Source organism: Dermochelys coriacea, chromosome 1 (genome assembly GCF_009764565.3).
Source record: "Dermochelys coriacea isolate rDerCor1 chromosome 1, rDerCor1.pri.v4, whole genome shotgun sequence".
NCBI lineage: Eukaryota > Metazoa > Chordata > Testudines > Dermochelyidae > Dermochelys > Dermochelys coriacea.
The window spans coordinates 47194922-47209920 of NC_050068.2; the positions used below are offsets into that span (position 1 = coordinate 47194922).

General features: G+C 41.2%; 2 protein-coding genes across 6 annotated transcripts in view; one reads left to right on the top strand and one right to left on the bottom strand.

The window, feature by feature from the left end:
- The window catches only part of LOC119850874 (WD repeat-containing protein 49-like), a 79710-nt gene extending 70351 nt beyond the window's left edge, over window positions 1-9359 (top strand). Inside the window, exons 24-30 of one of the 4 annotated variants that reach the window (XM_043504375.1) lie at window positions 218-276; window positions 544-685; window positions 1553-1592; window positions 4331-4419; window positions 5368-5558; window positions 7762-7865; window positions 7956-9359. In XM_043504375.1, the coding sequence (XP_043360310.1) occupies window positions 218-276; window positions 544-685; window positions 1553-1592; window positions 4331-4419; window positions 5368-5558; window positions 7762-7865; window positions 7956-8130 (800 nt within the window). In that variant the 3' untranslated portion in view covers window positions 8131-9359. Of the gene's footprint in view, window positions 1-217; window positions 277-543; window positions 686-1552; window positions 1593-4330; window positions 4420-5367; window positions 5559-7761; window positions 7866-7955 lie in introns of those variants that run through there. The other 3 variants (XM_038389637.2, XR_006277655.1, XR_006277656.1) reach the window with 3 other exon arrangements.
- A 1728-nt stretch (window positions 9360-11087) lies between these two features.
- Window positions 11088-14999, bottom strand: part of HSPH1 (heat shock protein family H (Hsp110) member 1) — a 31993-nt gene continuing 28081 nt past the window's right edge. For both annotated transcript variants that reach the window (XM_038389611.2, XM_038389621.2), the window contains 2 exons: window positions 12499-12660; window positions 11088-11935 (listed from right to left, as the gene is read on the bottom strand). In XM_038389611.2, the coding sequence (XP_038245539.2) occupies window positions 11735-11935; window positions 12499-12660 (363 nt within the window). In that variant the 3' untranslated portion in view covers window positions 11088-11734. The remainder of the gene's footprint in view (window positions 11936-12498; window positions 12661-14999) is intronic.

A 14999-nucleotide genomic window follows, 5' to 3' on the forward strand; every position in this document is an offset into this window, starting at 1 on the left:
GAAAGGTGTAAACAGAGACTCGGTGTCCCCAGAAGACTGTTACACCCTTGCAGCCCCACAGTCCAGGGGACCAACACAGTGGTTCATGGACCCCAGTTTGTGAAGCTCTGCATCCAGAAGTCAAACGCCTAAATATTTGTATTTAATTTTAACCTGTCAAAATAGACTTTTGTTTCATTGCTATTAACAAACATTTTCACTGTTTGCTTTTTTTCAGGTTCTGTCAACTTCTGGAGTCCATTCAGTGGAATCCCACTTACAGCAAGCTTCATACCTGTAAGTTTGAGCGATGAATTTCAGAGGGCTAAGCTGTGTAGGACTGAGTGCAGCACGCTTCTTACAGTTCAAGATATACTCTGTATGGGGGAGGAGGGGAAACATTATTGCTTTGCTTTGCTAAATTATGATAAGTACACATCTGCTCATTTAGATTTATTATGAGCATTCACATGTTGTAGTTTATTTCCATTATAATCCATATAGTATTATCATGCTGCATGAATTATTAGCTAACAACACAGCCTTTATTAATGTTTGTCTCAGTCTAGAGTGAAATCCCACATCAGCAGTATTGCTGTCACTGCGGATGATTCATTTATTTATGCAGCAGATGATGATGGATATGTGTACGTCTACAGCATCAAGGACTATGCCCTTCAGGACCCAGAGCAAGAACCACCGAAATGTGTGTCTTGTGGATTGGATTTTTATATATTAAATATTTTTGTATTTGTATTTTTATATATAAATATAATATACTTATATATAAGTATAAAACATATTTTGGAACATATGTGATCTGGGGGAAAAGGGTTTAAAAACAAAGTCCTTCTCATGATCTGTATCTACTTATACTTCTATTTCATTGTAATATTTTAATCCCTTTTCCAAATCATGTATGCTCCAAAATGTTTATGCCTTAGCTTGTTCTTAGCATAGTTGAGTATGGTGGCCATAGTTCCCATATAACTTCCTTAACAAAATTAATACACTGTGGACCAAATACAAGCAAATCTCAATTGAATTCACAGGGGAAGGAAGGACTGAGTAAAACCTGTACGAGACGTCAGGATTTCATCTGGTGCAATGGTTCTCAATCTATTTACCATTACAGGCCACATATGTAGCTCTATATGTGTTATGTGGGCTGCATCCACACAATATCCTGAGGGCCGTACAGGTAGTATATATGTCACATGGGTTGCAGCTGTGTACTGATTTGGCCACAAGCGACATGTGGGTTGCAGGTTGAGAACCACTTATCTGGTAACGTTTATAACTATGTATCTTAGTGGGAGCTACCTAGCAACAGAAAACAGCTGTTTCAAAATACATCCAGGGTAAACTTTTAACAACTTTGTTGCATTTACAAAAAAAAAATTGCTTAAAAACCATGAATACTCTTTAATGTCCTTGCTTCTTAGGTAGTGGTTGGTTTACACCTAACATTTCTATCTTACCTGACACAGTGCAGTGTTCTTGTGTAGTAACATATTTGTGTATTAATCTGAATTATATGTATAATACATATTTATTCTCTATATTGCTGTAGATGTGAATCATTGGAGAGCTCATATAAATATAGTTGTATCGTAAGTACTGTCTCATGTGTCTTTAACAGAATATTTTTTATGTATAAATACACAAACCTGCACACGTGTTGCTTGATATAAATATAATTAGGTTTTATGTCTATTGTGGTAACACCTAAAAGGCTCAGTCATGAGTCAGGATCCCTGGTCCATCTTCCACTATTATACAATGATCATGTGCAGTAAATACTTTTCAGATGACAAACTCATTTATGAAAAGAAAAGGAGTACTTGTGGCACCTTAGAGACTAACAAATTTATTAGAGTATAAGCTTTCGTGAGCTACAGCTCACTTCATCGGATGCATTTGGTGGAAAAAACAGAGGAGAGATTTATATATACACACACACAGAGAACATGAAACAATGGGTTTATCATACACACTGTAAGGAGAGTGATCACTTAAGATAAGCCATCACCAGCAGCAGGGGGGGGAAAGGAGGAAAACCTTTCATGGTGACAAGCAAGGTAGGCTAATTCCAGCAGTTAGCAAGAATATCAGAGGAACAGTGGGGGGTGGGGTGGGGTGGGAGGGAGAAATACCATGGGGAAATAGGTTTCAGAGTAGCAGTCGTGTTAGTCTGTATTCGCAAAAAGAAAAGGAGTACTTGTGGCACCTTAGAGACTAACAAATTTATTAGAGCATAAGCTTTCGTGAGCTACAGCTCACTTGTGAGCTGTAGCTCACGAAAGCTTATGCTCTAATAAATTTGTTAGTCTCTAAGGTGCCACAAGTACTCCTTTTCTTCATGGGGAAATAGTTTTACTTTGTGTAATGACTCATCCATTCCCAGTCTCTATTCAAGCCTAAGTTAATTATATCCAGTTTGCAAATTAATTCCAATTCAGCAGTCTCTCGTTGGAGTCTGTTTTTGAAGCTTTTTTGTTGAAGTATAGCCACTCTTAGGTCTGTGATCGAGTGACAAGAGAGATTGAAGTGTTCTCCAACTGGTTTTTGAATGTTATAATTCTTGACGTCTGATTTGTGTCCATTCATTCTTTTACGTAGAGACTGTCCAGTTTGGCCAATGTACATGGCAGAGGGGCATTGCTAGCACATGATGGTATATATCACATTGGTAGATGTGCAGGTGAACGAGCCTCTGATAGTGTGGCTGATGTGATTCGGCCCTATGATGGTATCCCCTGAATAGATATGTTGACAGAGTTGGCAACGGGCTTTGTTGCAAGGATAGGTTCCTGGGTTAGTGGTTCTGTTGTGTGGTGTGTGGTTGCTGGTGAGTATGTTTTTCAGATTGGGGGGCTGTCTGTAAGCAAGGACTGGTCTGTCTCCCAAGATCTGTGAGAGTGATGGGTTGTCCTTCAGGATAGGTTGTAGATCCTTGATGATGCGTTGGAGAGGTTTTAGTTGGGGGCTGAAGGTGATGGCTAGTGGCGTTCTGTTGTTTTCTTTGTTGGGCCTGTCCTGTAGTAGGTGACTTCTGGGTACTCTTCTGGCTCTGTCAATCTGTTTCTTCACTTCAGCAGGTGGGTATTGTAGTTGTAGGAATGCATGATAGAGATCTTGTAGGTGTTTGTCTCTGTCTGAGGGGTTGGAGCAAATGCGGTTATATCGTAGCGCTTGGCTGTAGACAATGGATCGAGTGGTATGATCTGGATGAAAGCTAGAGGCATGTAGGTAGGAATAGCGGTCAGTAGGTTTCCGATATAGGGTGGTGTTTATGTGACTATCGCTTATTAGCACCGTAGTGTCCAGGAAGTGGATCTCTTGTGTGGACTGGTCCAGGCTGAGTTTGATGGTGGGATGGAAATTGTTGAAATCATGGTGGAATTCCTCAAGAGCTTCTTTTCCATGGGTCCAGATGATGAAGATGTCATCAATGTAGCGCAAGTAGAGTAGGGGCATTAGGGGACGAGAGCTGAGGAAGCGTTGTTCTAAGTCAGCCATAAAAATGTTGGCATACTGTGGGGCCATGCGGGTACCCATCGCAGTGCCGCTGATTTGAAGGTATACATTGTCACCAAATGTGAAATAGTTATGGGTGAGGACAAAGTCACAAAGTTCAGCCACCAGGTTAGCTGTGACAGTATCGGGCATACTGTTCCTGATGGCTTGTAGTCCATCTTTGTGTGGAATGTTGGTGTAGAGGGCTTCTACATCCATAGTGGCTAAGATGGTGTTTTTAGGAAGATCACCAATGGACTGTAGTTTCCTCAGGAAGTCAGTGGTGTCTCGAAGATAGCTGGGAGTGCTGGTAACGAAGGGCCTGAGGAGGGAGTCTACATAGCCAGACAATCCTGCTGTCAGGGTGCCAATGCCTGAGATGATGGGGCGTCCAGGATTTCCAGGTTTATGGATCTTGGGTAGCAGATAGAATACCCCAGGTCGGGGCTCCAGGGGTGTGTCTGTGCGGATTTGTTCTTGTGCTTTTTCAGGGAGTTTCTTGAGCAAATGCTGTAGTTTTTTTTGCTAACTCTCAGTGGGATCAGAGGGTAATGGCTTGTAGAAAGTGGTGTTGGAGAGTTGCACTTCAGTGTCATTCAGCACTATCATAAATATACAATATCAGATATTGCTTTGAGCTGTAATCCCTTGAAACAATGAATACTGTAGCAGCATTCCCATTAAACTTTAGCATTGGTAGAATTGACCCATGTAGATAATTTGCAACACAAGAAGTTTCTAATGACAAAATGTAAGTGACATGGTGTCATAAATCTTTAATTAATATGGTTCTTAAGTAGATTTGTTCTGATTATCACTTTCATTTTGATAGAGTAGAAGTGGTTGATGAAGAAAAAGTCCTGCTCTCCTCTTCTATTGATTGTACTGTTCGTCTGTGGAGTCTGGATGGAGAGTACATTGGTAAGGCTTATATCTACAAAAAACAGCATAGCTAGGATAGTCAACTTTAAAAAGGAGTGACATACAACAAAAGTATCTACTCAAGTAGCCCCTGTGGACATTCATAAACTCCCATATTGCTGTATCCATAGGCTAATAAATTATCTTAGCCAGAGGGGTCTCAGCTCACAGTGGAGTATTTCATGTTAGGACTTACAAGTTTTCATGTATAAGCAGGCCCTGTTTCAGTTCTACATGGGCTACGTTTGGCTCATGAGGCAGGATTTGCCCACCCCTGAAATAGATGCTCTATTTTTTATTCCCAGTGAAAGCCAGCAGTGGCATTAAAATAGTGTATGATAAAACTGCTTTCCAGTACAGAGCTTTCTAAGGAGGTAGAGTGTGGCCACACCATATTTAGAAATGGTTGTCCTTCAGTTCAAAGCACTAAAGGTTAGATTTTAAAGTATTTACATGACTAAAGATGCAGATAGGTACCTAGTGGGGGATTTTGCAATCAATAGGAGTTAAGTGCATAGGCACTTTTGAAAATTCCATTACATGCTCTCTGCATATTTAGACACCTAATTAAAATACCTTTAAAAATCTGTCCCTAAGTGCCTGATCCAACACCCCCACTCAAGCAAACAGATATCTTTTGATTGGCCTCAGAGGCATTGGATCAGACCCTAATGAAATAAAATCTCCTGACAAACTACCTTGCAATTAAAGACTTTTCTGGTTAGTTTATTTCATCCACAAAAGTTTTTAAACCACAAGTGCTCTTCCGAGATGCAATTTCTTTTCAAAGTTCTTCCCAGCAGCAGAAGTTTGTATACTTTAAAAAGTAAAATTTTTGAAGAGTTGCTCTTTGTCTTAGTTGTGACTTCCCTTGATTTTGGGAGGAGGGTTGGGGCTGTGTACCCTTTGAAACTTTACAATGCCTGCTTGTTTGTATTTTCTTTCTAGGGACTTTTGGGCAGGCAGAACCATGGGAAATTTTCACACCTGCCTCCTGGAAACATCCCAGGGTTCCCTATGAAATCTTGATAAACCCACAAAGCATGCCAATTCACCCCATGCTAGAAGGAGAATCACCTGTCTTACAACCCATAAACACAGAGCCAAGTAATGTAACTCTGGAAAACTCCTTATCTAAGGTTTGTGTATAGGCAGCAAAGTGGGGTGTATTTCATGTGGGGTGGCTGTTTTGCATTCCTTGCTGTTATCTAGTGAAGAGCACCTGTAGGAAAATGATGTAATAGATTTATGTAAGGCATTTGTAAGGCAAATGGATTAAAACTGTCTAGCTATAGGTCTCAAAATGTAAATGTAAATGGGGAATCATCAAACAGGTGTATTTCAAGTGGGGGCCCACACGCATCAGTTCCTGGCCCTATCCTGTTAAACATTTTTTATCGATGTCCTGCAAGAAAACAAAATCATTACTGGTGAAGTTTGCATATGACAAAGATTTGGGGAGTTGTAAATAACAAAAAACTAGTCGCTGTTGCAATGTTTTCTGGATTGTTTGGTAAGCTGGGTACTAGCAAAAGTGTTTTAGTAGGGCCAAAGTCATACATCTAGGCCTGAAGAATGCAGGTGCCATGCTCACAGGATAGGGGACTCTATCCTAGGAAATAGTGATTCTGAAGAGCCATGGTGGACAATCAGCTTAACGTGAAATCCCAGTGCAACACCCATGGCCAAAAGAGAATATACAGTAGGAGTAGAGAGATTATATTACCTTTGTATCTAGCACTGGAGCAACCACTACTTTGTCCAGTTCTTGTGTCCACAATCCAAAAGGATGTTGATAAATTATAGAGGGTTCAGAGAAGAATCAAGAGAATAATTAAAGGCTTGGAAAATGCGCCTTACACTAGCTTGAAGGAACTCAATCAGTTTAGGTTAAGAAAAGGTTAGGAGTGACTTGACCATAGTTTCAGTATCTACATGGGGAACAGATATTTAATAATGGCCTCTTCCATCTAGCAGAGACAGGTATAACAAGATCCAACAGCTAGAAGCTAAAGCTAGACAAATTCAGACTAGAAATAAGGCATAAATGTTTAATAATGAGGGTAATCAACCCCTGAAACAACTTAAAGGTTGTGGTACATTCTCTAGCACTAGAATCTTTTAACTCAAGATTGGATGTTTTCCAAAAAGATAGCTCCAATTCAAACAAGAATTAATTCATGGAAGTCCTTTGACCTTGTTATGCAGGAGGTCAGACTAAATGACCATGATAGTCCTTTTTGGCCTTCTAACCGTGAATAGACAACTTAGAGCCCAGTTTTCATTTCTTACCTTTAAACCATAGCGTCTAGGACCTTGCTCCTGAAAATCCTAACATAGGTGCACACAGTTGTGTTGCAGTGCAGCTGAAGACTACATGTGAGCATAGTTAAGATTAGACTAGGCACAGGCCCCTGCATTGAACATATGCAAGTATCTGGCCCCTGGCATACCTGTACCTTTACTTGCAAGTAGCCATTTTATCGGGAAAAAGGTGTGGGAACATAATGGGTTTCTTTCTTCTGAGTTCTCAGTATCCATTTCACAATATAGGGATTGCTTTAGTTTCACTATCTTTTCTCTTTTTAAATAGCGTTCAGTGTGGTTCAAGTCAGTGTTCTCTTGAAAAGAATTCCCACATATCTTCCATTCCAATTATCTGTCTGGCTCCTGATTAGTCTTTTTTGATAGAACAAGCTGAGATTTGAATCTCAACAAAACTAAAGACCAGGCAGACTGGTATAGCGGGCTATAGGAATTCATTTCTTTTAAAATAAAATCCATTATGAGGAAGAAGTCCTCCTGGTAGTGTAGCAATCAAGGCTTGCCTTCATCTTCCTTCTCAAACCAGAATGCTATATCAGCAAAAAAATATTTTTTAAATAAGCAGGTACAAGTGGTTTACCAGACTTCAGTCCACATACGTGAAGCTAAAATTGATAGTATCCTATGCTGTATCCTAAATAGTAAGCAAAGAAGAGTGCATGCAGCCTGCTAAATGCATATTCTTATTAATACAATCTGCACACACTTGAAGAATTGTCACAACATAAGGTTCATACAGATTGAGGCCTTACATAAGATTGTAACCTGAGAACCTTCCAAATAAATTTAACAATTAACACATGTATGACATCGAATACATTTAATTCATCCCTCATCTCAGTTTTAAAGCAACTGTTTTCTTCCAAACATTTTTTTAAATGGTTTACTCAAACTTGTAAAGCTGCCCCAGAAGTGACAGGATTAGATAGAAGGACCATCATGGCAGGAATATGAAGAAATGTAGTGGCCGTCTAAATACTTCCTGCGTTGCTAAGTGTTCTCTTGGTGCGTTTTTAGCATGAAATGAGCTATAATCCTAAACTTCCCCAAGTCACCATTCCTGACCTGGATATCAAAGAGGAAATCAACCAGCGGTCTTATGCACAAGCTGTGGGTAAAAGGTAAAATGAAAACAAGGCCACCAGGTAAATTAATTTCCCCCCACTTTCAAAACAAATTAATAATTCATGCTTTCAATTTTCTTTCCCTAGACTGAAGCAGGAGCATTACAAGAAGATAAATAGACCACTTGTGCCTGGGGGCCAGAGTACATATCACATAATCAACAGCTGCGAAGTTGTCATTGCTCCACCAATATGTAAAAAGCCTGACTTGTCTGTTCTTGGTACAGACTACTTTTATGAAGAATCATTAGGGGAAGAGTAGAGCAATAATTCTGCAGGTAAACTGAGCATAGGCCCATCTGTCTCTTCAGTGGTAGCAAAGCAGTTTATTTTTGTTTCTGGTGTAATTTTTCTTCTATTGTTTTGACAGAAATACACTTAAAATATGGTGAAGTGGGTTCTAGCCTATGGAAGCTTATGCCCAAATAAATTTGTTAGCCTCTAAGGCGGGGTGGGCAAATTTTTTGATCTGACGGTTCCATCGGGTTTCCGAAATTGTATGGAGGGCTGGTTAGGGGAGGCTGTTCCCCCCCCCATTTGCCCCCCCTGCTCCTCCCCCCAATGGGACCCCCTGCCCCATCCAACCTCCCTAGTTCCCTGACTGCCCCCTGGGACCCCTGCCTCATCCACACACCCCCATCCTCTGTCCTGACTGCCCCTGGACCCCCCACTGCCCCATCCAACCCCTCCTCTCATTCCTGACTGCCCCCTGGGACCCCTACCCCATCCAACCACCTCTTCTCCCTGACCACCCCCAGACCCTCCACCCCTAACTGCCCCCTGCTGCCCCATCCAACCTCTCTCCTTCCTGACTGCCCCCCTGGGACACCTGCCCCATGCAACCCCCACTTCTCCCTGCCCCCCACTGCCCCATCCAAGCCCCCCACTCCTTCCTGACTGCCTCCCTGGAACCCTTCCCCCATTCAACTCCCCTGTTTCCCGCCCTCTGACCACCCCGACCCCCATCCACACCCCCAGCCGCGGACCACCCCCTGAACTTCCCTGCCCCCTATCCAACCCTCTCTGCCCCCTTACCACACTGCCTGGAGCACTAGTGGCTGGCGTTGCGGCTGCACCAGGACAGGCAGCTGCGCTATCTGGCTGGAGCCAGCCATGCACCGTGCAGCACAGAGCACCGGGTCAGGCCCGGAGCATTGCGCCGGTAGCACAGTGAGCTCAGGCTGCAGAGGAGGGGCCAGGGGAGAACCTCTGGGGCCAGGCAGCAGGGTCCTGTGAGCCAGATGTGGCCTGTGGGCTGTAGTTTGCCCACATCTGTTCTAAGGTGCCACAAAGACTCCTCGTTGTTTTTAACTTAAAATATGCATGTTTCTTAATCACTTCTGGACAGTTTATCCTTCTAAGCTTCCTACTATAGTGGCTCATCAGTTAATTCTATAGAGCTGGACTTATGTGGCATTTAAACAAGAATTATATAAGCACAAAGTGAAACCAGAACATGACTGTTAAATAAATGATTCCATATTAACTAACGCCTGGTGAAGCATAGTAAATCCCACACTGCTCAGAAGCGGTGCAAAGGCTACTGGAGTCAGGGGTAATGGAGGAGCTGAGGGAGAGGGAAGTAAGTTGCTGGGAAGGAGTCTGGGTGTGAACTTGGAGGATTGTTGGGTATGGGTGGGAAAAGTATGGACCAAGTTTTTTGGGGGGGGGGGGTAGGAAGGGATTATTATGGAGCTTCCCCTATGCAGACCCTGGCTGACCCCTAGCCTCTTCCATTCAGTCAGGCACATCTGCCCCTGTCCCCATGTGTTCCTTTACCCCCCACTCAGACACCCCTCCCCCATGTGGCCTTGCACCTCCTCCTCCTATGTGGCTCTGTACCCCAACCCCATGTATATGCCCCCACTCAGCCACCCTCCATCCCTGTACCCCCTCCCCAAGTCTGTGCCCCCACTCTGCCACCTCCTCCCCATCACCATGCGGCCCTGTGCCTCCACTCCCATTCAGCCCCTGGTCTGGTCTCGTCTGTCCTCCCCCACTCACCCTCATGACCCCCCCAGCAACCTATGTTGTCTGTCTCCCCATAGCCCATGCCTCCTGACTGGCACTGAGAAGAAGGCAGAGTCTCTCTCTTCCCTAGTTGGCTGGGAGCTGCTGCTGTGTTCTATTGCCACAGCACCCTCAGGTGGGCAAAAGGCAGAACTGCAGCAACATTTTGGCTGAAGCTTCCCCCCCCCCCCCCAAAACATTAATATGCATGGCTCATTAATTATGTGCACAATTGCCCCAGGAGTAGCATATGAACCTGACATGGAGTTGAGCAGTGATTGGAAGAGCCTGCCCTGTCAAACAGTGCTCTGATATTACAGCTACTTATGGTAGCTCAAGAGGGGCCAAAGCATGAGGGAGCTGAGCAGCTGGTTAAAAGCTGCAGGCAGGAGTATGCCCCCATCAGAGCTAGTGGAGGAGGTAGGAATGGGATTGGAGGAGGAACACAAAACAGGGCCAGCAAAAAGGGTGTAATTGGCTTCCTTAGTACTCACTAATCAGGTATGGTCTGCACGATTAAAGCAACTCTGTTCAGAGTAGTGCCAAGCTCACCCCTTTTGTTTGTAGTACTTAAGTTGTTCCTTGTAGCAGCAAGCAAGCCCTCCCAACTGCATGCTACTGTCTTGTAGATCTTATTGGGCTGTCTATTTAACAGGAAGGCTTCACCACCACCGTTGTGTCCTCCACATCAATTGTTCCTTTGCAAGAAACTTGACCAGAAATTCCTGAAGGGAGAATCTTAACTGGCTTTTCAAGCTGGCCCTCCACTAAAGCTGCTTGCTTAGCATGGGAGAACATCTCCTCATTTAACATGTTTGTTTAGGATCAACTCCTTTCTAATAAAGGCCAAGAAAGACTTCCAACTGATTTTTAGTATCTCAACTGAAAAATCTTAGTCTCTTTAAACCCACTTTCAAAGTCTTTGAAAGTTTTATGCCCAGCCTTTGCTATTTTAAGTTTCCAGGTAGTCATGCTGTTCCCAGATGCATGCTGGTTTTAATTAAGAGTAACAAGCTGTTTCTGCTTGGGTAGGCTGAGTATCCACAACTCCAATTTTTTCCACACTCAGTAGGAGGGCAGGGGGAAGTTCTATAAGCTTTTGTTCACACAACACAGCTATTTGGCTTTATTGTTTTTACCATTTGTGACAAAAGACAGTAGTCACACTGACAACAGTACTGAACATAATCAACCCAGCATTTTAGAAAATACCAGTTAGATGAACTTTATTATAAAAAGCTCATTAAAAGGTTTCACAACAAGATGAACAGGATCATTTTGCTTTCTCCACATGAAAATGTACTGTTTAACAAGATGAAATCTACTACTTAACATGCTACTGAACACTTTTCACCATCTTACTAGTCAGCTAGGGTACAGGACAGTGATAAAGAGAGCAAGACTTAGGACAGGAGGTTTATTTTGTTCATTGTAAATTGAACAGCCACTGGCTTTATACAGATATGCCAAATCAGAGGTCAAATGAAAGAAAACTACCTTGGCATCTACAAGTGCCTATGACTATTTCAGTTACAAGCCTGGTGAAGGAGCAGTAAGTATCATAGCAAAACTGATTTCATCCTTACTGAAGCCAACGGTTAAATACTGCACAGAAGCTTAGTATGAAATCACAATTCCACAGGAATCTGAAAGTTACCAAGGCAATTTTCCCTTTTATGGTAGTCATGATCAGCTTTTTACTCCCCTGCCCCACCATCATACAATACATTCCAGATAACCTTATGAAAAAAAAATATAAATAGTTCCCAGAACTATATGTCCCCCCCACAAAATCACGTACTAAAGCAACAATATTTTCTTTCATGAGATCAAATTGCTCAATACAATGCAGTAGTCTAGTCCAAGTCCATGCTCGTCGTGTTTTTATTGTTTGGATGACAATCACCATTTTGTTGATGGATTTCAGCATTATTTTTATCTTCTTCCATACCTTCATTTGTATGAAGACTGGGTCCATTCAATGGATTTTCCTCTTTAGGTGAGTCAACATTTGGTTTTGGTTGCAGCACTATAGGCTCACACACACTGTGTAATTCCTAAGATAAAGACAGGCACTTAATACAATTCATGTGATCAGCAAGCTACCTGATGAGCCAGCACTGCTGGTCAGAGACTGATTCCCAGTACTTTTGCTTCCTGAGCACAAAGAGGCTGGAGATATTTTAGGGGTAGCATATCTAATTTACTTTTTAAACAGATTATATTAAGGTTCTTTATACAACACTTTGGATTTTTTTTTTTTTTTAAACTTACTCTCAGAAATGTTGCCCTGCTTTATTTTTTTTTTTTTTTTTTTTTTTTACCACACCCTGTTATATGTATTTACATACTATTGGAAAAGCAGACACTGAATTTTTAACTCTACTGAAAGATGTTTGTTGTGTAAGTTTATCTTTCTAACCCATATATAGTAAAAACATTCTCCACAGATTTTTTTTTTATTAACACAATAGATTGTAGCTTCATCCCTCCCTTGCTACTCAGATTATTAATTATGCTTTAGAGCTGCCAACCAGTTAGAACATACACTGTGATTTCTAAATAATGGCCTAGCTATATCACTAGTCAGTGATTAGAATTAATTTATTTCAGCACTAACCTTTAGCTTTTCTTGGACTTCACTTGCACGTATAACTGGATCTTGATCAAGGCTCATTTTAGCCTGGGCATTCATAACGTTGCTCATCCATTCCATCATTTCCTTGACACATTTCTCTACTTCTATCATTTCTGATTCATCAATGTGAATGTATTTCTCATCCTGCATGGAGTTGAATATTTTGGGTTTGTCAGTAAGAACCAATTCAATGATATCAGATTATCTGGACAGACCATCCAAGTTGCTTGTGTTCTCTCACTATCTAAAATAGGCTACATTACTGCTTACTTTGGAAAGAAAACAAGTTCACCGCAGCAAGAAGGGCCATGAAACAGTGAGGCAGAATCAAACCCATGTCTGTGTTTGATAAACAAGCTCACAGAGAGGGAGCTGGACTTCACAACCATTTAATGGGAATAACATTGGGAATTGGCAAAGTTCATACTTCTATGTTAATAGAGCAAATCCTGCCACCCTCCAGAAGCCATGTATCAGGTTCTGTAGGATATAACCCAAGCTTTTTAGGGCTCCAGTCAGTGCTGTAGGTGGGGGCAATAGAGGGAGAAAAGGTATCCAACTACAGAGTCTGGTATTTTGGCTGGCCTTAGATTGGAGAATTTGGGTTTATAAAAATGAAAGCTTGAGTCAACCAACAGAAGTTACCTTTCATAGCTGGATGAGTCAATGGAATCAGACACCCAGCTGCTTTGATATTTCTGGACCATGTGATATTAATTAGGGCTGTCAAGCGATTAAAAAAATTAATCGTGATTAATCACATTGTTAAATAATAATAGAATACTATTTATTTAAATATTTTTGGATGTTTTCCACATTTCTAAATATAATTTATTTCAATTGCAACACAGAATACAAAGTGTACATGTTCACTTTTTTTGATTTCAAGTATTTGCACTGTAAAACAAGTTTTTTTTAACTCCCCCATTACAAATACTGTAGTGCAATCTCATCATGAAAGTTGAACTTCAAATGTAGAATTATGGACAAAAAAAACTGCTTTCAATAATAAAATAATGTAAAATTTTAGAGCCTGCAAGTCCACTCAGTCCTACTTCTTGTTCAGCCAATTGCTCAGACAGACAAGTTTGTTTACATTTGCAGGAGATTTGCCTGCTTCTTGTTTACAATGTCACCTGAAAGTGAAAATAGGCATTCTCATGGCACTGTTGTAGCCAGCGTCGCAAGATATTACATGTCAGATGCGCTAAAGATTCACATGTCCTTTCATGCTACAACCACCATTCCATGGGACATCCATACTGATGACAGGTTCTGCTTGATAACAAGCCAAAGCAGAGAAGACAGACCTATGTTCATTTTCATTATCTGAGTCAGATGCCACCAGCAGAAGGTTCATTTTCTTTAGTGGTTCGGGTTCTATAGTTGACAAATCAGAGTGTTGCTCTTTTAAGACTTCTGAAAGCATACTCCGTTCCTTGTCCATCTCAGATTTTAGACAGCACTTAAACCTTGGGTCGACTGCTGTAGCTATCTTTAGAAATCTCACATTGGTGCCTTCTTTGCATTTTGTGAAATCTGCAGTGAAAGTGTTCTTAAAATGAAGAACATGCTTGGTCATCATCCAAGTCTGCAATAATATGAATATATGGCAGAATACAGATAAAACAGAGCGGGGGACATACAATTATCCCCTAAGGAGTTCAGTTACAAATTTAATTAACACTTTTTTTTTTTTTTTTTAACGAGTGTCGACAGCATGGAAGTATGTCCTCTGGAATGGTGGCTGAAGCATGAAGGGGCATACAAATGTTTAGCATATCTGGCATGTAAATACCTTGCATGCCAGCTACAAAAGTGCCATGCAAATGCCTTTTCTCACTTTCAGGTAAATAAGAAAAGGGCAGCATTATGTCCTGTATATGTAAACAAACTTGTTTGTCTTAGCGATTGGCTGATCAAGAAGTAGGACTGAGTGGACTTGTAGGCTCTGAAGTTTTACAGTATTTTGTTTGTTTGAGTGCAGTTATGTAACAAAAAAATCTACATTTGTAAGTTGCACTTTCATGACAAAGATTGTACTACCGTACTTGTATGAGGTGAATTGAAAAATACTATTTCTTTTATCATTTTTACAGTGCAAATATTTGTAATAAAAAACCTTTGATTCAGTTACAATATATATGAAAAGAAGTAGAAAAACATTCAAAACATTTAAAAAATTTCATTTGGTATTCTATTGTTTAAGAGTGCGAATAATCGGGATTTTTTTTAGTTAATTGTGTAAGTTAAGTGTGATTAATTGACAGCCCTAATATTAATACAAATTTACGCTTTAAAAAAAGTTTTCTAGCCCTTTTGGACATGAAGAAACCCACTCTGAATTGGTCCCTGATGCAGTCCTGTCAGACTGGCTAAACTAGCTTTGAATGTTGTGAATTACCCCCATTCACATCAACAATGCATTGGCTCCAAAACCCAATGACACCAAGGACTAACCAGATTTCCAAAGGACACAATTG